Below are 24,953 nucleotides of genomic sequence, written 5' to 3' on the forward strand. Positions count from 1 at the left end.
GCCATATGAAATGGCCTGGAGGGCAATATTCAGCCCACCTTGTGTTTGACACATGTGGTCTAGGGCATGTCTTTTGTGGATTTTATTTGCAGAAATCTTGAACAGGAGAGGGATAAAGGCGCAGGATTCTCCAAACTGATAAGAAATCAATAGGTGGACAAACTTCTTAGCACAAATCCTATAGCAGCAAGCACACATGACAGACCCAAACTCAGGTCTTACTCACATTGTCCCAGGAGCTGTCTGCCACCCGACTTCCACATGACACTTTTTAGTGATAGAGACAATCTCCAAACCAGGAATCTCAAAGCAATTCTTCCCAGCAAGTCACTTTAGCAATCTTCTCCAGGCCCTCAGCCCAACACCAGCTGAGGCCCAAACTGCAATTCCTGTCTTACACTTAGCTGGCTCCTAGGGGCAGCAGCCCCAGGATAAAATTAACCCTCCTAGCGGAAGAAGTACACTCTGCACAAGCCTCCCTAAACATTTATTCTCTCCCCAGCTACTTTCTGGGCACCCCCTTCCCATTGATTCTCTGGGGGTTTGAAAAATATTAATAAATAAGTGGTTAATCCTCCTATTCTATGTTCTTGAAGCTTTTTCCAGACACAGACAGCAGCACTGACCTTAGGGAAAATCTGACCAACGAAAAACAGATCCTTACCCTACTAAGTACAGTGAAACCAAAAAGTAAATTTGGCCTAACTTTTTTGGCAGGCTGCTACAGAACATTTTAGGCTTGCCATGATAGGAGAGGCTAGGTAAGGCAAAGCAATTTGTTCTGGTTCCAGAACTGACGTGTAATAATAATAATAGTACAATATACTATATTATAGTAGCTCTGGCACTTTTTCACAACACATCATACTGCCACAATATAATAAAGTATTGTCTCTCACTGAACTTCAGGAATGTCTATGTGGACCATAACAATCAATCGAATCATTACTACAGAGTTTATACGATCTCTGGGGTGACTGCAGGTCTTTAAAATCAGTTTATTTTTATTGTATAGAGCTCTTTGCCGAATGCATCCGACAGAACCCAGAGATCAGAGGGATCACCGCACCGGGACCGGACAGAAGGGTTGTCAAGTGCTCACTCTACATGGACGACGTAACGGTGTTCTGTGCTGATCAGCGCTCCATCGACTCGCTCGTCCAGACCTGTGAGGACTTCGGCAAAGCTTCAGGGGCAAAAGTCAACTGCGGGAAGTCAGAGATCATGCTCTTCGGAAAGTGGTTCCTGCCTTCTTCTGCATCAATCCCTTTCAGCATCAAGGCGGACTTCATCAAAATTCTTGGAGTTTGGTTTGGAGCTGAGGGCGCAGCCCTGAAGTCTTGGGAGGAGAGACTGTCCAAGATGAGACAAAAGTTTGGACTATGGAGCCTCAGAGAACTCACCATCGAAGGGAAAACACTGGTACTCCGCAGCGAGATCCTCCCTGTGTTGCAGTACCTCGCCCAGGCCTGGCCCCCCCGGGTCAACACCTGCAAGGCCATCACCAGGGCGGTGTTCCACTTCATCTGGGGCTCCAAGATGGACAGAGTGAAGCGAGCAGTCATGTTCAAAGAACCCCTCAAGGGCGGTAAGGGCGTGCCCGACATCGCAACGTTACTGGGGGTGTTCTTTGCCTGCAACTGCATCCGCAGAACTTTGATTGACAGAACTTCGGTCTCTGGAGGCAACTCCATGTCCCGTTTTTTCCTCCTGCCTCTCTGGAGGTCCCTTGGATGGGACAAATGGGACAGCTCCATCCCCTACAACTGGGACACTCCTTGGTACTACTTGGACACTTTCAAGTTCATCAAGGAGCTGGGGCTGCATGGAGTTAAGCCCGACTTGTGGAAGCCTAAAACTATCTACAAGTTGATCAGAGCATCGGACATTGCTGAGACTGTTCCAGGCCTCCCTTCAGCCACTTGCAAAGTGGTCTGGAGGAATGTTTCTTCAAAGAGACTCACCAACAGGCATAAAGATCTGGCGTGGATGGCTGTCCAGGGGGGTTTGCCACTCAGGACATTTATGCATGCCAGAAACCTGTGCAGATACAGGCACTGCCCCTTTTGTATCATCCACGAGGAAACGTCATTTCACGTTTTCTGGGAGTGCTCATTTGCACAGAGCCTGTTGAGGGCCTTGGAACCTGAACTGAGAGACTTTGTCCCACAGACTGCCATCACACATTTTGCTGTGCTGAATGGACTTTTTCATGGGACTTTTTCCCAAGAGGACATTGACAACGCCTGGCGGGTGTTGTGCTGCTTTAAGGACGCTTTATGGTGCGCCAGAAAGCGCCTTATCCACCAGAGGGAGAGGATGTCCATTGAGGACTGTCGCAGACTGATCCACAGTCTGCTCAGAGACTATAACCTGATGGATCTCATGGAGGAAGAGGAGGTCTGAAGATTTCCCCTTCCCCCACTCTCCCTTGCGTGTCTTTGTCCATTCAATAAAGCTTCGGGCCTGTGATTTCATTCCCCCTCCCCCTACCCCCACTCTCCCAACCCCCATCACACCTGTTGCTTTTTTGAAATGTTTTAGTATTGATACAGTTTGAGTAACGTAACGTATAGACACTGTTATTTAGTTTCATGCTTCAGGGGTATTGCGGCGTCATGCATGATGTGATGGCACGGGGTATCCTTACTCCGCACACCACATCAGGCATCATACCGCAGAATGAATGGATGTGATTGAATGTATTTATTAGTATGACCGGAAATGTATTGTAATGTAGTGTATTTATGCGCTGCGTCGCAGTACAGGGGAGAATGTACCCCGACAAAAGTATTGTTTTTTGTATATCTTTTATGCAAATAAAGATTACATTTTCAACCAAAAAAAAATCAGTTTATCTCAACCTTTTTTCAATCAAGGTACACAATCCTGAGACACCCCATTCTAAAATATGGTAAACTAAACTAAACATAACCCAGCAACATCCACACTCTTAGGACCCCCTATGTTAGAAGTGATTTATTCTTCTAAAACAAATATTTCATTGCACACTGATACTGACTAGTATTCCAACATTTCTCTCCTCCCTCGGTTTCTTGCCTTCACTCAGTTAAAGGAAGTACAACCAGAGCTTGTTTGACTGTAGTTCTCCTGTGGATCACAGGAGTGCAGTTTGTTCTGTACTCATTTTCAGCACACAACGGGCTGAAGTCATCTGTCTGCTGATGTCATAGAGGCGGTCCAGGCTCGGGCAAGATCGTGACAATGGAGTCGGGATCTGCCCACATGCCGGTACCACCCTGGCTCAGCCTCTCATCCAGCTGCTGAAAGCCTGAGCCGGCCTCTCCTTCCCCCTCCACAGCCCAGCGCTCTAGTGGGCGCGGGGGGGGGGGGGGCAGAGCAGTCACCAGCTCCCTGCTTATGGAGCTGTGAGAACCAAGCGATCTGCGGTGTTAGATTGCTTGGTTCTCACTGTTAGAGGCGCCAGGGGACCGATGCATCATCGGACCTCAGTGCTGAAAGAAGAGGGGCAAACAAGGATAATGTTCAGTTGCCTGACGTCCTCCTTATCAACCAATGACATAATTGGTTGTTAGGACGTTGGCGCCTAGAAGGTTGTAATGGTTGACAATGAAACCCTGTACCTTTGTGTTACTAAAAGGCAAGTTTCATTCACCTGCTGGCTTTAACCTCCCTGGCGGTATGATTATGTCAGGAATTATGTACCAAAAGCGGTACAATTTTTTTCATGGAAATTTGGCGTTATGTATTATAGGCCTACAATTCTTAGTAATTACTGACTTAAACCTGACCAAAACAAGACTCTAGTAGACATCCCAGATGTGATAAATTTGAAACACAAACGCATGAATTATAATCTAATCAATAATATAATTTTATTATATAATATATATAATAAAATTATATTATTGACTAGATTATAATTCATGCGTTATATGTATATATATATATATATATATATATATATATATATATATATATATGTGTGTGTGCACATATATATATATACATATATATATATATATACAGTATATATATATATATATATATATATATATATAATATAATATAATATAATATAATATAAATGTGTTATGTGTTTGTGTTTGGTGCAACGTTTGAATTTCCCTCCCAGTTCCGCTCCCATGCAGCATTGCTGCTGCAGGGAACGGAACTAGGGAGTCATCACACCGACGGACGAGCGGCGGGGATCTCGGCTGGCGGTCACAGCAATGAGAGATCATCGCTGGATTGCCAGGAGAAGGTAAGAGACACCGCTGCGCTCTCTGCACATCTACCCTGAGCGTGACTCGGGGATACCGATCCTAGACTAAAAAATCCACCCCGAGTCACGCTCGGGGATACCGCCAGGGAGGTAAATACAATTTTTGGGCAATTTTTTAGGCATTTTTACCAAGGCACCCCTGAAGAAACCTGAAGGCACCCCAGGGTGGTTGAAAAAGGCTGCCTTAAATGTTATCAAGTTTAATTTGTTGTAAATGCACCCAAACTATCTATCTATGTATCTATCTATGTATCTATCTATCTATCTATCTATCTATCTATCTATCTATCTATCTATCTATCTATCTATCTATCTATCTATCTATCTATCTATCTATCTATCTATCTATCTATCTATCTATCTATCTATCTATCTATCTATCTATCTATCTATCTATCTATCTATCTATCATTTTTCAAAAAGTTACTCATATGTTCTAAAGTTTAAATAATTTCTATACAATCACTCCTATTTAGATCTGCTGGTCTTATTTTATTCTGCTTGCTGTGAGTTATAAATGCATGATCTAATTATGGCATGGGAATTTTGCCCACATATTGTTTGAATAACTGACTGCTCAGAATTATTATTGATTGGAAATACTTTCAGAAAATGCCAGATGTAACTTAAGAGCTCTGAACACAAAACTGTGCAGCTCATTCCCCATTTCCTTCCTGCCCTAGCAAAGTTCATTAGCCCACAGACATGAATATTTGCATACTGCAGCAGGCGGTTAGAATGGGCACTCCAAGCTGCCTCATTAGCATTGTGTAATACCCAAGCCTTCAAATTCTGCTCCTTGTAACATCTCGAAGAAAGAGACTCAGCGGGAGCTGAGGGGGGTCATAGCATTCTCAGGGAAATCATCGTCAGTAAATTCAATTGTGACATGACAGGGCTATCAAGGCTATTCAGGACAAGAGATCACCACCAAATCGGGAAGACAGGAAATAAAGACCGTTACCAAACATGTAATTATATATGTGAGAGGCCACGGAAACAATAGTTTCTCTTTTTTTTTTTTTTACCCCTCTTCTTCCTTCTGAGTTCCTCAGAAGTAGAATTTGCAAAATCAAGGCCGGGCCAAGCTGTCATGTTCTCTCAAGTCTCTTGGTGATCTTTGGGCATGGTGGCATCAATATGAGGTTACCGGAGTCAAGCAATGCGCCGTCATGCTAATTAAACTTCTGACCCTGGCTAACTGTGCATGTTTTAAGGTCAATGACCGCCTACAAATTATCTGCGAACAAAATGGAAGCAGCATACATTAGGCAAAATTACAAAACGACACTCTTTTGTATGCTATTTTGCTATAAAGGTCGAAATGCTAGATATGGAAATTTTTACAATGAGATTTCACTGTAAAGATTGGCTTATGGCCTTGGACAACTGCTTACACTTGTCATTTGTTCACTGATATATTTTCACTATGGACTGACTAAGAGGGACTATTTTTCTATAAGTCTCATATCTATTTATCTTAGGGTGACCAGATTTTTCAATTGAAATCTGAGGACATATTTTTTTTTTACCAGTAATGGCGGCAATATTGTAGCGGACAGTAAGTGACCCTTTTCAACACTTTGTGGGAACCAGTGACACTAATACAGTGATCAGTGCTAAAAATATGCACTGTCACTGTACTAATGACATTGGCTTGGAAGGCGTTAAAATCCAGGGCAATCAAAGGGTTAAATGTGTGTCTAACAAGTGTTTTCTCACTGTGGGGTAGGTGCTTTTACTAAGGCATAGATCCCTGTCTCTGCTTTTCAGGAACACAGGATCAATGTCTATCATACGGACAGAACGAAGTTCTGCCTTGTTTACATAGCATAGCATACAGAATGATCGGCGGGTACTGACGGACATTGAGTCCGCGAGACCCACTGATCTGTTCAGATACCCAGAAATGCAGGATCACGTATATATACATGATCCTGCGCAGCACGACCACCCTGTAGCAGTAAATCTGCTATGGGATGGTCAGCAACCGGTTAAGATCATCAGCATTATGATAACTCACAGGCAGCAGGCACTCTATCATGGCTCTGGGTGGCTCTGTCACAGTGTGTCACATAACATTGCTGCTGGGTGCTGATTTTATTAACTTATGACCAATAAGTTAACAAAATCAGCACCCAGCAGCCATGTTATGTGACACACTGTGACAGTGCACTGCCAGCCAGGGCCATGATAGAGCACCCCGTGCCTATGAGTTATGTTACCATCCATGATGTCAGAGAGACAGACACAGTGCAATGTCGTCTATTCACAGACACCCCCAAAACACACCTGTGTTGAAGCCTTGAAGGCACTGGCAGCCCCACAATGGGATCTGCTTCCCCTCTGTTCCTGCTGCTGGACACTGCCTGCTGAGCTCAGCTGCCTCTCTCTGCCTGCCGCAGCCGCCTCACAGCCTCTTCAGTCCAACTCTCCAGGCCCCAGCTACAGTGCATTGTGAAAGTATTTAGCCCCCTTGAACTTTTCGACCTTTTGCCACATTTCAGGCTTTAAACATAAAGATATAAAACTGTAATTTTTTGTGAAGAATCGACAACAAGTGGGACACAATCATGACGTGGAACGAAATTTATTGGATATTTCAAACTTTGTTAACAAATAAAAAACTGAAAAATTGGGCGTGCAAAATTATTCAGCCCCCTTAAGTTAATACTTTTCAGCGCCACCTTTTCCTGCGATTACAGCTGTAAGTCGCTTGGGGTATGTCTCTATCAGTTTTGCACATTGAGAGACTGAAATTTTTGCCCATTCCTCCTTGCAAAACAGCTCGAGCTCAGTGAGGTTGGATGGAGAGCGTTTGTGAACAGCAGTTTTCAGTTCTTTCCACAGATTCTCGATTGGATTCAGGTCTGGACTTTGACTTGGCCATTCTAACACCTGGATATGTTTATTTGTGAACCATTCCATTGTAGATGTTGCTTTATGTTTTGGATCATTGTCTTGTTGGAAGACACATCTCCGTCCCAGTCTCAGGTCTTTTGCAGACTCCATCAGGTTTTCTTCCAGAATGGCCCTGTATTTGGCTCCATCCATCTTCCCATCAATTTTAACCATCTTCCCTGTCCCTGCTGAAGAAAAGCAGGCCCAAACCATGATGCTGCCACCACCATGTTTGACAGTGGGGATGGTGTGTTCAGGGTGATGAGCTGTGTTGCTTTTACGCAAACATAACGTTTTGCATTGTTGCCAAAAAGTTTGAGTTTGGTTTCATCTGACCAGAGCACCTTCTTCCACATGTTTGGTGTGTCTCCCAGGTGGCTTGTGGCAAACTTTAAACGACACTTTTTATGGATATCTTTAAGAAATGGCTTTCTTCTTGCCACTCTTCCATAAAGGCCAGATTTGTGCAGTATACGACTGATTGTTGTCCTATGGACAGAGTCTCCCACCTCAGCTGTAGATCTCTGCAGTTCATCCAGAGTGATCATGGGCCTCTTGGCTGCATTTCTGATCAGTCTTCTCCTTGTATGAGCTGAAAGTTTAGAGGGAGGGCCAGATCTTCATAGATTTTCAGTGGTCTGATACTCCTTCCATTTCAATATTATCGCTTGCACAGTGCTCCTTGGGATGTTTACAGCTTGGGAAATCTTTTTGTATCCAAATCCGGCTTTAAACTTCTCCACAACAGTATCTCGGACCTGCCTGGTGTGTTCCTTGTTCTTCATGATGCTCTCTGCGCTTTAAACGGACCTCTGAGACTATCACAGTGCAGGTGCATTTATACGGAGACTTGATTACACACAGGTGGATTCTATTTATCATCATTAGTCATTTAGGTCAACATTGGATCATTCAGAGATCCTCACTGAACTTCTGGAGAGTTTGCTGCACTGAAAGTAAAGGGGCTGAATAATTTTGCACGCCCAATTTTTCAGTTTTTTATTTGTTAACAAAGTTTGAAATATCCAAAAAATTTCGTTCCACTTCATGATTGTGTCCCACTTGTTGATTCTTCACAAAAAATTACAGTTTCATATGTTTATGTTTGAAGCCTGAAATGTGGCAAAAGGTCGAAAAGGTCAAGGGGGCCGAATACTTTCGCAATGCACTGTACCACTGGGTGTGGAGCGGAGCTGATCGGAGGAAGATCACTCCACCGGGGAAGGTATAGAGATAGGCAGGCAGGTGGATAGCTGGGACTTGAACCAAGGCAGAAGAACATGTGAGTGGGACCGGAATGGGCATGCGCCCGAAACTGAAGAAATAGTCACTCTGCTCCAACCTGCACATGATCATCAGAAAGGGGCACGGATAATGGAAAAAATACACCCCCCTAAGCTAGTAGGAGCGGCGGAGCGGGGATGTGTAATTCAGAATTTTTTTTTAAATTCTGCACTGACTATCTTTTAAATTGCCCGAGTCCCTGTTCAAATCCAATCCGGGAACAAAACCGGTGATAGACAGTGTCCTCAGTCCGGGGACTGTACCCGTTTTCTGGTCACCGTAATCTATCTTTCTATAAAAATGTCAGTCTTCACTTTAAAGTTTGTTTTTATTTTTCAGGGTCTTTGTATCGATCCAGAAAAACTTTCTGCGGTCTTGAAATGGCTGTTGCCACAAGAACTGAAAATGATTCAAAAGTTTCTAGGCTTCACCAACTACAATAGACAATTTATTAGAGATTACTTCTTCATTTTGATACCCATCACTGCTCTCAACAAGAAGGAAGCCAACTGCCAATACTGGTCAGATGAGGCTCTTCTTGCCTTTGTTTACCTGAAGCAACTCTTCACTTCTGCTCCTGTATTATTGCACCCTGACCCAGGTAAATCATTCTTCCTGGAGGTCAATGCCTCCTATGCGGTGGTTAGTGTTTTTCCTTCTTAAGTGGCATAGCTTATGCAAGTCACGCTCTCGGGGATTTTTTCCATAACATTTTCACCAACAGAAAATAACTACTCCATAGGAGATTGTGGACTGTTGGCTGAAAAGCTTGTCCTTGAGAAATGGAGTCCCTTTCCTGTGGAAGCACTCTTTTTGATCACCATTTACTCTGATCACAAGAACCTCTTGTATCTCCAAACTGCACGAAGACTAAATCCTCAACAGGCCTGCTGGGCCTGATTTTTTTCCAGGTTCATCCTCATCTTTTGCCCTGGAGTAGAGGGCGCTAAAGCCTTTCCCATTCCTTTGATCCTGATGGCACACTTGAAGAGGATTCCTCCTGGAAGGCAGGTTGTGCATAGGGTTCTCCTATTGTAGCATGGGGCACAATTCCAAGCTTGCTGGCCATAAGGACTTGTAGACTTTATCTAAAGTCAGTACTGGTGGTCCACATTATGGCAGAATGTTAGAGACTTTATGACTACTTGCTCTATGAACTTCATCCCCAGAAGAAGTCACATGTTCGTGACGTAACATGTAGGACATAGACGGAGACTACCGGAAGTGTCGTTACCACTGGAATGAGCAGAACGCTCATACTACTGCTGACATTTGTATACTGTAAATGTGAGTCTTTGTTATATCATTAAATAAAACCTTAATATTCTACACTGTGAGATAATTCCCTTTATACTTACATTGGTGAAAGCACAATGGAGAGTAAATAGGAAGACCCTGAAGGATACATTTGCAGCGACAGGGATCACACACCAATGGAAATAAAGTAAAGATGACAGCTGGTGGCTAGCAGTTTCCATGATCTTCTAAAGAGTGATTTAACCACAAAGGCTGATTACAAGCAAGAATTGAGGTGAGAGGCTAGTGAGCACTTTGGGGATATTTAAAGGAAGAAGACCACCACATACCTCCTAACATTTTCAGTGAATGGATTTATTCACAATACAATTTTAAAGGATATTTGGACACATGGACTTCCTATAATTATCTTTTATAGAAATCATTTTTATTTTATTTTCTCAATTTTTTGCATGTATTGCATACCACTGCTGTTATTTTGCACATCTGTTTTTGCACTTCAACCACTTTATAAACCTGTGTTGCACTTTATTCACTGTATTAGTTTTTGATGATCATCTTGATGATCATCTTTTTATATATATTTATTAAATATAGCAATTTGCACTTTATTACTTTCTACATAGCTTTTTGAAAATAATTATACACTATCTATCTTTTGTGGCGTAGCGCTACACTACCATACCCATCTTTATACTACTCTTTGCTCAGGATAAGCAATTCAGTGTTAGCAGCAACCCCAAATATACCAAATTTTATTTACCGTAATAGGGCGAGAGTTTAACACATTTTAATGTGCTAATGGAGTTTAGTCTTTTTTCTTGACCTACGAGTGCCACCCCAAAGTGCCACTTCTTCTTGTCTCTTCTAGTTTGGAGGTCCCTGCCACTGCAACCATAAGAGGCTGGGGGTCCCACTCAAAGAAGGGGTCTTAAGAGAGAGGGTACTGTCATGAATCAGCAGTAAAGCTGATCTTCTACCTGTAGTTCTGCCAACATGTGGTTTTCTTCCTACCTTGGTGCAGACTGGGAAGTATAGACATTGCTGGGTCCCATCTGCTTATTTATACAGCAGCTTCATGGTAAGTCCCCACCCAGCCTGTCAGTTAACTTCACTATTTATTTAGCTGTGTTCAGTCTAACACTCGTCACCTGAGCAATAGGTTCATATCTGTCATGGCACCCCCGGGCAGGTGATGTGGGCTACCAGAAGGCATGGAGGATGTGACTGCTGTTCTTCACCAGAGCTCCTGATGATGAAGACCAGCTGGGGCAGAAACCTGAGTGGTCATGGATTTCTTTGCTGCAAACTGTAACCAGGTCATGGCGCTCAGGAGTCCCACTCAAAGGAGGTACCTAAGACAGAACAACTACGGTGTGAAAACTGTACATAAAATGCTAGGCAGAGGAGTAGTGAGTTTGGAGCAGTGGTTCTGGGCAGGTGGTAGGAAGACAGTAGTCAGGTCCAAGCTAGGGTCATGGACAGGCAGCAAAGTCCTTGACAACTAATTCAACTTTCAATTTTTACACATAAATTTAAAAAAAAAGTGCCACAAAATGTTACTAAACCCACAACAGTAAAATCAGTCTGCATATGCGGTAAAGCATCTTTGTTATTCTTACTGTGGAACCTAAGGGGTTAACCCTCCGTATTGTGTAAAATAGCTGTCTGATCCTGTCTTCTCTGATCCTCTCCTTCCTACACTGTCCCCAGTCCATCTCCTAATAAGACAGAGCCTTTGGAGTCACTCTTCACATGCTCAGTTTAGTGTGTATTGCTAGAGAGGTTTTTTTTTTTCTTTGTAGGGTGCATGTGATCAGCACAGAGCCAATCAGCACTGTCCAGACAGAGGGTCAGGGGTCCTGCAGCCTCATAGGTCAGTCAGAGCAGAATGAAAACTTCTCCTACACGATTTAACCAGACACTGATTTAAGTCACAAGTCTGCTATATACTGCTGATGAGAAAAGGTATTTAGCAGTTTATATTTACTAAAATAATTGGATTTCCATGTCCCGTGTACTGTGGGAGACCAGATATAGTGAATGTAGGGTCCTGGGTTTAGTAACAGTTTAAGAATGTTGAGCCCCTGAAGACGTCATGTTGATGACAAAATGCATCAGGCTGGGATGCATGCTGCGACGCCTCTGGTTGTAGGTGGAACGTAGGCCAAAACCTGGCTGGTCGGCTTGTATCCCTCCCATTGTATAGTGCAGGAAACTGCATGGCAGCTGCTTGCTGCCTACCTAGACCTTTGCTTGGACCTCTGTTGTAACACAGGTCAGTGCCCAGATCTGAACCTAATCGCCATGTTGGCATGGTGTCCACCAGAGCATTAGCAGTGGCAAGGCAGTGTAGGACTAGCCATAAGAGGGATTACTTTGATGCAGTTGGCCAGCTTAAATGTGTTTTGCAATATATGTGAACTAAATATGCTTGTTTTTCATTGCATAGTTTACTGGAAAGGGTGTAGCATTGTGCAGAGGGTCCAACCAGAATTTGTTGTGTTAATATTTGATCACACCCCTTTAGCACCTGATAATTTAAATACATGTACAAGCTATTGGGATTTGAGCACAGGTATAACTTTTCTCATATGAGAAATACTACAAAGACAACAGAGGGGAGAGAGAGGTCCTTTTAAGGATGCCCGAATATTGTTTCAACAGTGCTATAAGTATAATACAAGTATTTTATTGAAATAAATGTTAAAATCACACCCAAATAGAACTGATGGGACAGAATTGAAAAACATAAAACATAATAGCATAAAAACACTACACATTGTAAAGCAGTAAACAAAAATATTGACGCATTTCGACTTAATCAGTCTTCTTCAGGGAGATGGTAGGCATTGTCATCACATTAAAGGGGTTTGCTCGTGATAGGTGATCCAGAAAGATGTGCCACATCCCTGAATACAAGTACAAAGGAAAATTCCCCTGGGTTTGGGATTTTTTAGGCACACAGTTATGAATGATTCAGAGATCTATGCAAGAAATTATAACATTTATTAAAGTGATAAACATATAAATATAAACGATAAAATCATAACAGGCAATGTATGATCATCAAGAATACAACCATAACCATGAGATGACAGGAACCAGTGCCCAATATATTTCGGAAAGTCAATTTCCTTCTTCAGGGGTGGTTCAAACTGGGAAGTGTTATGGTTAGTCTTGTGATAAATGTAAAGCCTGTAGGGTGGTTAAAAACAAGCTGGTCTGCCGCAAATGTGAGTCCACCGTCCTAGATATCTGTATGTCCCAAAGGTCAGGAACGACCAGTGTGTTGGGTTATATCGTGGGAATGATCTTACTGTGGGCCCCCTGTCTCCAAGTAAGTGTGGCCACCTGAAGTCCCAAAAGGAGGCTAAGGCACCAGAGGGCTGACAATATGGACCAACTGTATGGCCGTGGACAGCGAGCAACACAAATGTGGATCAACCAACGTGGTCCAGAGAGTAGGTTGTCATCACATTAGAATCTCTGGAAAACATGGATGTATAAATATATATAAATAAAGAATTATTTCTCGGGCAGTGGTGTCAAGATGGATATTGCCGACATCCCTCATATAGTCTTAAAAAACGAAAATAATTCCCCTAGGGGCGGGACTTTAGAGGCAAATAACCATCCAACAAGAAGTATGCACAAATGTAAAAATATATAAATTTATTTCGAACAACTTCTATAGTAATAAGACTGTGAAAAAAGCATACATCAATTAAAAACACAATGGACAATACATGCGGCTGGAATACATCACTGGAAAAATGTACAAAGCCGGAGCATAGAATATCCCAAACAAAAAACTGGACGCATTTCGGGCAAAGCCTTTCTCGAAGGTCAATTGGGATACATCTCGCACATAAAGATTCCAGATGTATAAGGCCGCATATACACATTTGCCGCAATATGAAAAGACTGCAGCAATAGAATAGAAAACCGCACAAGGTAGAACAAAGTTTATGGTAGAGCCAGGAAAAAGTTGGCCAAATGGATGTCGTATTATGTGTTTGTCTAGGAGTGGTGCTGTCCGCGGCCTTTCCCACCAGGATCCCAAATGGCAAGAGAAAAGTATCTGTAGTCCGTCTGAAATTCCTGATCAGGGTACTTGTATTATGTTAAGAGTAGGGAATAATTTCCATAGCAAGTTTAGGACCTATATTTTGTCAAGACAAGGTAATCCCCTGCTTGTTCACATACATACAATCTAGCATAAAGCAGACCATACATTGAAAAATAAATATTTGACTTACAAGAGCATACAGGCTAGAAGCATTAAGCTGGAGGTCTGTATGAAGGATGTAAAAGGGTAAGGCTACCCTACATCAATGTCACTGTATCCCCAACACAAGGGACATAAAAGAATCAACCTGGATGTTTTACCTTTAGGCTGCATTCACACTTGAGCGTAGCGTTTTACCGCGATTTTTACCGCAATTTTCAGGCGTTTTTTTCAGCTGTTTTTGGAGGCAGGCATTGACATCTATCAAAAACGCTGGTAATCAGCCCAAAAAGAAGCTCATGTACTTTTTTCAGCTACAGGTGTTTTGCAAAACGCTCAGATGTGAACAGGGGCCATTTAAATGAATGGGGTTTTACTTGTTGGGCGTTTTGGAACGTTTTGTTTTGAGCGTTTTTGGAGCTGAAAAACACTCAAAAACGCCCAGGTGTGAATGGAGCCTTATATACTAATAGAAAAATACCAAACAAAAAGAATAAACAATAATGTATGTAGCACAATTCCCAGCCGTTTTTGTGGGATATGGGTGCCCCTGGGTTACCGCTGGCAACAACAGCACATTTAAGCATGTTTCTCCAATTGTGAGACAATGACCATTCCAGTATCTTTGGGGTTTTGTATTTTTTTTTGTAACTTGGATAGGAGAAGGGATGAGTGGGATACTCCTTGAACTGAACTATGCACAATTTGGCGGGGACACTTGAAAAAAGCTATTTGGCGCTGACTTGACGGTGGCTGAATGCCTATCAACGCTGGCATGACGCTGGTTAACGCTGGCTGGATGCCTGTTAACACTGAACTGACTTGTGACTGCTTCCTGACTAAAGAAGTCCTCTTTGAGCTCCCTTAAGCACTCTTGCTGAAGTAGCTACTTGTATACTGCTGCGCTGCTGAACACTTCAGGGCCCACACCGGCGCCCCCTTTCTCTCAATTATCTTCAGGGCTTAGACACTGGCACCCCCTTTCTCTAAGCCTCCTCTACTGGTTAGCTGGCTCCCGGATCCCTTTGACCTTCAGGAGTGGCCCCCTTTCTCTGACAGACCCCTGGGCAGTTTTGAGTACTCACAACACTGTTTTTCCTGGAAACTCCTGCCCAGCAGCTCCACTCGGTCAGCAACACTGTGGATCCTCTTTCTGTAGCCCAGCTCAACCTCCGGTCCTCTAGGCTGACTGCCCAGGACACCTTCACTCGCTCTGACAGGAGGAGAGATAGCCGTCAGCCTCCTCCTGGGACTCTGCTTCCAGCCAAGGACCCCCTGTCACATGCTCCCCTCAGGCTTATATCCGATCCCAGGGTGCATTACGGCAAACTCCGCCCACTGAGACAGCTATAAGCCCTGGTGTGCTATTGGCCAGGTTTCCTCCCCTGTCCAATAAGAGCCCTCATTGGACACATTGGGGAGACTCCCCAGACTCAACAGACCACACCTAGAAACACATGACAGCCTCACTAACAGAATCAGGTCCCCCTGATAAGCAGACAGGGCCACATAAATGTTTTTCCTAGCACCTACCTAGGAGGGTGCTACATGTAGATAGACAAACAAATGTAATCTAATTTGAAAATAAGTATTCTTGGGTACCAGTAAGTAACCCAAGTATCAAAAGTACTTGCAACTTTTCGGGTCTGTAACAACCCAGCTAAGGTGCAGGGAGTGTCCCACGGCAACCACAGGGGGCCAAGGATTCCTGCTGCTGCATCTCAGCCAATCACTAGGGAGAGACCATGGAGAGCCTCGGGTCTTGTGCACATTGCTGGATGGAGATCGGGCTTAGGTACGTATTTGGGGGGCTGTGGGGGGAGCTGTACACTGAAGGTTTTTTACCTTCATGCATAGGATGTAAAAAACCTTTTGCCTTTACAACCACTTTAAATTAACAACACGTCTCATGGCAAAGCACCACTTTTTCAGGACTGGAAGAAATATGATAAATAAATGGGTTGCTTAGAGCATCACATCACATTCTAGTTACTATATAGCAAACATTGGCATAGAGAAAGATGGATTTTTTAGGTGCCAAGACACAGTTAGTCCAAAATAAATACTATACAAAAATGTATTAACACAAGTCTAGTGGTATAAGAACAATACAAGCTAAAATAGCAACCTCCCTTTAAATATTGCACATGAGGGCCAAGGATCCCATACAATTAATGAACTTTAACTTTATCAGGACCCCCCCTTTTTTTTTTTTTTTCCCCATAATGTCCGATATATACTATCTGCATAAATGTTTAGATCTGCAATTCTAGTTCAATAAGTACATATGTTGTTAGTAACTAAATAAAACAAGCCTGGGACAACATAAAATATTCATATTGGCCAGTTCAGCACTGTCCAATCATCAACCAATCTTGCCAACGTGCTATGGTTCCGATGCCAACATAAAATTATATGGTATTCAGCAACTTTCATAGAGCGCTCTCCAGCGCTCAAGTACCAAAAGTAATTTTAAATACCGTAGTTATAAACTGTTATAACAGGTATGGGTATGGGCTAGGGCTTCCCTCCTTTTTCGGCATACTTCCGAGATCTCAAGTGATTTAATAGGCCGCAATGCCAGTCCTGGAATGTTCAGATTATGAATTGGCTTTCTCCACTTTCAGTAGGTCCAATGGCCACTCTTTTTGGAAAAAAAAAATGGCCAATTTACTCATATATTCTTAAGGAAAATGGATTAGGTGAAAACAAACAAACTCCTTAGTAAAAAACAAAAAAAACACTTTCCTTTCATTTTGAGGATGAGCCGTTATCATTCCATTGTTAGGACACCTCCAGAACGAATTGTCTGGGGCAAAGAGATGCAACAGACCAGTCGTTAACCCCTCATAATGAATATCCCCTTCTGAGGAATTACATCCTAATTGCTTCTGTTCATGGGCCTTTGTTTACCATTTAAATTGGATGAGATTACAGCTTTGTACTGAGACACAAAAGGAGAGAGTGGAAAAAGTGAGGGAGAGGAAATCTAGTTCGGGTGAAAGGAAAGGTGCTCCCCCCGGGGGTGGTTGAAAAAAACCTTCCTGTGAAATGCTCCAGTTTTAGGCCTACATGTTTATTAGAGGCCTCTTGAAATAGGTACTAGACTCCGAGCTTGTGTAAGCCTGATAGCCTACAGTCTCAAGGGGAATTAGCTTCATTGTTGGAAGAACAAAACATTCTATCTTGAGCTTTGAGGTGTTACTGAACAGCTGCTGTGTACTTCAACACACAGAAAGAGAGGCAGAGCATATTTCAAGAAGTTCATAGAAAGAGTCGATGAATGAGGAGTCTTTTTGTGGCTGGGCGGCCTTTTAAGGCCAAAGAATACATTAAATCTTGAACTAAAACACCCCATAAAATGCAAAAGCCTCCAAATACACAGTACGCTTGTTGTATTCACAAGCTTTTACTTTGTGTCTAATGTAGGAAAGGTCAGAAACATTTTATGGAGCTTCTTCTATGTTTTCAACTGTATGATGAAATTTGATTTTTATGTTCTGCCAAACACACATCTTACTAACGGTCCTATGTTGGTTTGCTCTCAATGAGGAATAGAAAATTTATCTTATAAAAACACAATTTTTATTTTTTAAATTTAGGCACACTTTATAAAGTATTGAGTTGAACTGGCATAGAAGTTCATAGTCTTGGAATGCCAAAAAACTATTATTATTTTTTTTTCCAACTGTGCTATGTGCTAGGCATTGATTACCAGTTAAATTGGTTGTAAAGGCTGAAGTTTTTTTTGCTTTAAAGCGGAGTACCGCTCCCCAGCAAAAAATTAGAAGTAAGTAGCTACAAATACTTTAGCTGTTGACTTTTACCATTAGGGCCCTTACCTGTCCAAGGATCCTGAGGTGTCCTTACTGAAGCTCATGGGCATCCACTGAACTTTTTTCATGGGGGGGGGAGACATAATTTTAAGGTCACCCATGCTCTGCCCCTTTTGAAGGGGAGGGGCTTAGTCATTATCACATTAAGCGCAGGCATGCAAAGGTTTGAGAAACTTGATGCAAAAGCTTAATAGAAGGATCAAGCTGCCATTGTCTGTTTAGCAATTTCTAATCTGTTTTTATGTGTACACAATTGACACCATAGAATGCACCACATTATTCATACACAAATGATCAAGGCACTACAACTGAATTATAAAAAAAACACATGTAGAATCTGCATTTGGTGTTAACAGATGACAAATAAGATATATGTCTGGCTGGCACCTGTGGTGGCTGGGTGGCACCTATGTGTGGGTAGCTGGCTGGCACCACCTGTGGTATCTGGTTGACACCTGTGGGTAGGTGGCTGGCACCTGTGGGTGGCTGGTTGGCACCTGTGGTGGCTGGGTGGTAGTGTGGTACCTCTGGTGGCTGGCTGACAGCCTGGCACCTGTGGGTGGCTGGCTGTGCTCCTGTGGGTGGGTAGCTGGCACCTGTCTGTGGGTGGCTGGCTAGCCAGGCTGGCTCCAGTAGGTGGCAAGCCTACTGGCTGGCTGGCTGGCTGCTTCAGTTGTGGGCATTAGACTTTTGGCAGGCTGGGCCTGGGCTGACCCTTTTGCTTTGCTATAGAGAGGGAAGCAAAGCGGACCCTCTCTGTTTTCGGTCCGTTCACGCATTCATGCGACGTCAGTATGTGCTGTGATGTAGCGTGCTGTGCCTCTGTGCACGAGGCTGCAAATCTCCTCAATTTTCTTGCCCCAGGCTCCCCCTCTACTAGAATGATAGCGCCGGGGCCAAGGACAGTGGTCCACGCAGCTTTTGACATCAATCACCGCGCGAGCTGCGACTCGCGAGTATTTATTTCTAAAGGGGAAATGGCAGAATTTATTTTTAAAGCGTTTGTTAACCTAAAAAAATAAATATATTGATCCTGTTCCCTCAAAGCATGTTATACAGCACAGTGCTTGTGTTGTGTAATTTAGCCCCTTCTATCACCTAAAATACCTGGCTGATTCTGCCTGGCTATGTCCTCCCCTCTGTAAACTGACCACGGTATGCCATGGCTGCTGAGTCCTGACACCGTGGTCAGTTTATGTGCCTCTGTCATCCGAAGCTCTTCTGCCCTCCTCTGTGCTCTCTCACCCTTTTCTCCCTGCCTGCCTTCTCCTGACTGTGTCAGTGCCCACTGCCCACCCCCCTCCCCTCTTGCTGCTGACATTTCATACCATTACCATCCTGTCTGTTTAATAGTCCTTTGTGCCCCTGTGTCTGTGTTTTATAAAATAAGCTGTTCCTACTTCTTTACAAGTTTTCAGAGTGAAAATCGCCACTTATGTGACCCACTGTCTCTCTCCTCCCCTCACGCTTGATGTCAGCGGGGCAATCGGCGCTCGGAAACTTGTAAAGAACGGCTTTTTTTTAAAACACAGATACAGGGGCACAGGTACAGGATTATTAAACAGACAGGATGGTATAAAGTGGCTCAACAACCACTTTAAAGGGGAAGTTGAGATTCCGAGGGGGGCGCACTCTTCCACAGTTTGTGCAAAACCATTGGTAATTGAAGTTGTTTATTCTTTTTTTAATGATTGTGCTGGGGTTTTTGTCATTGAGACTCAAGCTTGTAGCACAGCAATCAGAGCTTTTTTTATAAGTACAAGGAAGCACACGTTTTTCTTTTTTTTTTCTTAACCATGCCCCTTCAGTTCCTCCCACTCATAAGCATTCGGCCAACCCCATTTTTCCCCACTACGCATGCCGCAGGTCACTTCCTACCTCAAGTGTCCCCATTCTGAAGTTCTAAAGTTGGGAGGTATGCTAGTGTTCCCTATGAAAGATTGTCACTCGATTCCTGTTCTGTAACAACTCAAAATTTGGGATTTTGTTTTACTTTTACTCTCAGTGATAACAGTAAACAGGACAAATAGAGAAGGGGACGGGGAGTCACCTTAATGGGATATTGACAGCAAAGAAAAACTAGTGTTCTGATCCCTTTTAAATCTATCTAAAACTAAAATAGTTTTACCTTTAGTTAAACATTAGAGTGTTAATTCACCTTTACCATAAAATTCACTATGTAGATAAGGGGTGTCTATAGATAAAAACAAACTGTGCAGCTTTGGCCAAAGTTAAATAATGCCCTTGCTATAGGTGTTGGCCATTTACGCACCTCATGGAGCCTGACCAACGAACTCCGAGTGATTACATCATCCCATTCTACCTTGTTGCTAGATCTTTACTAAGACACCGATTCAAACACCCTTGCATATGTTCTCTTGTTCTCTGTCCCAGTGGCTCTGAGCTCAGCAATGCTACCTACGATGGAAGAGATAGTGGACCACACAAGTGGGAGTTTGAAAGCTCGCTTCTGGGATGATGGGGTTGAGCAGTAATGGCTGGGAGTGTCTTAGCAACGACCTAGCAACAAGGCAGAACAAGATGATGTTATCTCTGGGAATTCTTTTGGCCAGGCTTTGAGAAGTATGTAAATGACCTACACCTAAAGCAAGAGCATTATTCAACCTTAGTTAAAGCTGCACAGTTTGTTTTTCTCTACAGGCACCCATTACCCGCATTTTACAGTTAATTTTACTTTCTTTTCTCATGATGAAGTTCACAACTGTAGAAACTGAAAGAATTTCTCCAATGGGGACACAGACAGCCCAAAATTAGCGAAAACAATTTGGCTCAACATTTCATTGTTGATTTTTTTTTTCAGAAACAATTGAACAAATTTGGTTTCGGACCTGATGGCTAACATCCAAGAGTTCTCATAGAGCTGAGTTAAGTTATGTATACACCCTTTTTTTTAACATTTAACCACTTGCCAACTGGGCTATAGCCGAAAGACGAGTACAGCGCAGCCAGGTAGTTCTGGGACACCATCATATGATGGCGTGCCATGATTCTGCCCGTCGTTCATCCGCTGCAGGGCAGCGCACTCTGTGATCGCAGTGTCTGGAGCACACTGCTGATCGCAGATTGAGGTAAAGAGCGAATCAGCAGCTCATAACCACCTGATCAGCTGTCTCCAATCACAGCTGATCATGGATCTAAACAGAAGCAGGTTATTGGCACTCCTTTCCTCATGCTGACAGCATGAGGAAAGGAGAAGAGAGACGATAATCAGCTTCTCTAAAAGGTATATGTACACTGATAATCAGGGCACTGATTATCAGTGTCCTGATTACCAGTGCAGTTCCAACAGTGCCCACCAGTGCTACCAATCTGTGCCCACCAGTGCCCCAATCTGTGCCCACCAGTGTTGTCACTCAGTGCCCACTAGTGCTGCCAATCCGCACTCATCAGTGCTGCTAATCAATGCCCATTAGTGCCTTCTCATCAGTGTCACCTGTCAGTGGCGCCTACCAGTGCCCATCAGTGCCGCCTACCAGTGTCCATCAGTGTTGCCTATCAGTGCCCATCAGTGCCGTCTATCAGTGCAACCTCATCAGTGCCTCCCCATCAGTGCCCACCACTGCCACCTCATCAGTGCCTATCAGTGCAGCCTATCAATGCCCATCAATACCCATCAGTGCTGCTCCATCAGTGTAGCCTTATCAGCGCACATCAGTGAAGGAGAAAAATTACCCGTTTGCTAAATTTTTATAACAAACTATGAAAAAAAAAAAAAAAACCCAATGGTGATTAACTACTAACAAAAGAAAGCTCTATTTGTGTGAAAAAAAAAAAATGTTTGGTGACAGTGTTGCATGCGCAATTGTCATTCAAAATATGGACAGTGCTGAAAGCTGAAAATTGGCCTGGGCAGGAACGGGGTATAAGTGCCCAGTTGGCAAGTGCTTAACTAAGAAATAAGCAGTAAAATGTTGATCCAATGAATTGCTTTTATGTGCCAGAAAGTATTTTTGACTCAGTTAAAGTAAACTGTACTATTGTTATACCTTCCTCAGGATAAAATAGGGTTTAGAAGTTCCTGAAAGGTCTTTTTCTTTTTCTTAAATGTATTTTGTGAGTGTTAAATGTTTGCCCACCTAGCTTTCTAACAAAAGACAAAGCTCCCTTTCTTTCTCCCCTCCTGAATCCTAAACACATTTTCACATGGCTGAAGACAGCTCACAGAAAGCATGTGATAAATATAAAAAATGAAGAGAGCAGACTGTCACCATCACTGCCAGAGGAGAAGAGGAGGGATCTGGAGATGTCATGTGACCAACCAGTAGACCATGATGTACCAAGTTTTCCGATTTGCTTCCCATGGTAAGTGGAAAGGTGGGGAAGCAACGAGTATAAGCAGCTGTTGATGCCACTGTAGCACCCTCCTAGGTAGGTGCTACCGTGTTTCCCCGAAAATAAGACCGGGTCTTATATTAATTTTGGCTACAAAAAACACACTAGGGCTTATTTTCAGGGGATGTCTTATTTATTTATGGTATGTAAAAAGACGATCTTAAAGGGATTGTAACCCTAAAATAAATAAATATCCTGATCCTTTAAAGCATGGTAGACAGCACAGTGCTTGTGTTGTGTCATTTAGCCCTCTTTATGTTCTAAAAAACCTGGAATAAAATAAAAAATTGTTAAAAAAAGTTCTCTCCCTGTCAGCTCAGGAGTCAGCATTATGACATTCTGTAATCCCAAAAATAAACCTTGGATAAAGTCATTGTAAAAATATGTAATCAATTTTGTAAAAAGATTATGTAATGTGCAGTGTGTCTCCTTTTGTAACTTTATTGTGGAAAATACCTTATTTACAGCGCCGTTGGACACTCACGTGACCCTCCAGAGCTCTACTTTCCCTCTCCAAATACTGCAGAAGGAGGGGCTGAGATCAAGGATTTTACTAGGGCTTATTTTTGGGGTAGGACTTATATTGCAGCCATCCCTGAAAATCATGCTAGGTCTTATTTTCGGGATAGGGCTTATTTTCAGGGAAACAGGGTAGTGAGAGAGTATAGTATTTGGCTCTGTCTGACTATCAGATGAGCATCAGGCAAATCTGTATTGCTTTCTGCCTACCAGAGAGCGGGATCTGTGAGTTAGGTCTGCTCATGGTGCTCAGTGTGTGATTCATCTGGTCTAGGGAGTGTTCCACACTGGCCCAATAGGGAGGCATATTGGACAGTGGAGGAAATCTGACCAATAGGTACACAGGCTTTGATACAGCTCTAGTGATTGGCACAGACTAATTGTCTCAGTGCATTGTGGGTTGTGGTATAAAAGCCAAGAGCATGTGTGCTTCGGGGTCTTTGGCTGGTGAGCGGAGTCCCACAGGGAGGGTGGCGACTGCCTCCTCCTTTGTAGCAGTGGCATGCGGTCACAGGCAGTCGGCCTGGGGACCAGAAGGAAGGAACTGAACCCAGAGGTCCATGAGAGCTGACTGGAGGGTTAGAGACACTGGAGACCCTCGAAAAAACAGTATAGTGAGTACAGGGGATCGTGTCTAGGGGCCTGACCTGAGGGGGGCCACCCTGGTGTAGGATAGTCAAAGGACGGGTGTCAGTGTGTCGAGTGAAAAGGGGTACTAGGTGTGTATCCTGAAGATAATTCATCCCAACAAGTCATCTGCATAGAGGCTTAAACCTAAATTCAAGTGGCAAGATGAATCAGAAGCCTGGCTGCATTTTCAGACAGGAATCCTCATCTACTGTGAATAGTTCAAGTTGGAGTATCCCACTCTTCCCTTCTCTCATCCCTAATTTAAATAAAAGCCCAAAAACAACTATAACCCCTAGACTGTTCATTGACTGAGCCAGAGAGTACAGAGTTAAATTGTGCATGCTGAAGTTGCTATCGGTAACCCAGGGGGATCCCAAGGTGAACAATCCAGCAGTCCTCATGGGGGCAATGCTACACCACCATTAAAGTAAACCTGCTTAAGGCTAGGCTCACATGCTTGTGTGGGCACAGCAGCCCATTCATTTGAATGGGCTTTTGTACCTGAAGGAAACACAGGGAAAAGGTCCCTGCATCTTCTAAAATGCAAACACACAGAAACTTCATAGTGTTTTTGCATCATGGTGTTTCCTGCACCCATGCGCACTGTGTTTTCTGATGCGTGGGGGTGCCGTTAGGAATTAAATACACCCCTATGCATCTGTAAATGAGCAGCACTTTTTGGCTCTGGGTGCTTGTGGGTGCATGCAATTTACACGCTGTCCTGGAACAGAGTAAACCTAGGCTTAAATATTTACATTGTGGTTTCATTGTATTATCTTCTTGAACTCATATGAAGACGAAGTTCATACTTTTTCCATATTACAGCAAGACAAGTACGGTATAACAAAAACAATAACAGTGTATGAATTTTGTAAGGTTTAATATTTCGCTAGGGAAGTCAAGAATTTGATAAGCCATTGACATACACAATGGTCTCCTAGTTTGTATATTGCCTATGGGCAGCTTAGCATGACAATCTCAGTAATTTCGATCTGCTAAAGGTGTATAATATCAAATGCTGAATGAACTTTTCATTGAAAGAGTTCTGATTTCTAAGGGTTTGCCTGAGAAACAGTATCAGCCCGTGCAGGAAGGCGAAGGAGGAACAAAGTAAAGGAGGTTGTGAGGACAGAAATATGGGTATTCCATTGCTAACTTATCGAAGGTAGAAGTTCTCATCCTTCTTTCACTACTTGGTAAGTCACTGACCTGGAATAAGTATATGCATATCGTGTGTCCTGACTCGATAAGTAGTGAGCCAAGGATAAGAATGACAGCTAAACAATAAACATTTTTATATTTCCCCTGCTCTAATTTCCATACTTGAACCTGACCAAAACCTGTACCTCGTATCTTTAAAAATAGAAAATCAAGTACCCTTGTATCCATTAATCCAGCTTTGCTGGAGGTTATCATATTTAGATTCATCTTGTGCTCCAGCAAGAACATACAGTATATTGTGACAGAGTGATTGTCTGTCACTGTGTAAAGATGCAGATAGAGCCTGTTTTAGCAGGGAAAGTTTTCTGTTCAACCCATACAATATGTATTTGTATAACTACCTCCGTAGGAGCCACTGGAAGGGATGGGTGCTCTGTTCTTTGCCTCATCTTCTTAAGAACTTCAGCCCATCTGACACACCAGGTTGTCAAAACCTGGTCAAGAGTGTAAAAGC

At 43.1% G+C, this 24,953-nt stretch overlaps 1 protein-coding gene across 1 annotated transcript in view; it reads left to right on the top strand.

Moving 5' to 3' along the window:
* The first annotated feature begins 1,038 nt into the window (after positions 1 to 1,038).
* The window catches only part of LOC309555477 (uncharacterized protein), a 51,248-nt gene continuing 27,333 nt past the window's right edge, over positions 1,039 to 24,953 (top strand). Inside the window, exon 1 of the mRNA XM_082257505.1 lies at positions 1,039 to 2,400. Coding sequence (XP_082113631.1) covers positions 1,108 to 2,400 — 1,293 coding nt within the window. The 5' untranslated portion in view covers positions 1,039 to 1,107. The remainder of the gene's footprint in view (positions 2,401 to 24,953) is intronic.

Source organism: Pelophylax lessonae, assembly GCF_965119305.1.
Source record: "Pelophylax lessonae genome assembly, chromosome: 1".
Taxonomy (NCBI): domain Eukaryota; kingdom Metazoa; phylum Chordata; class Amphibia; order Anura; family Ranidae; genus Pelophylax; species Pelophylax lessonae.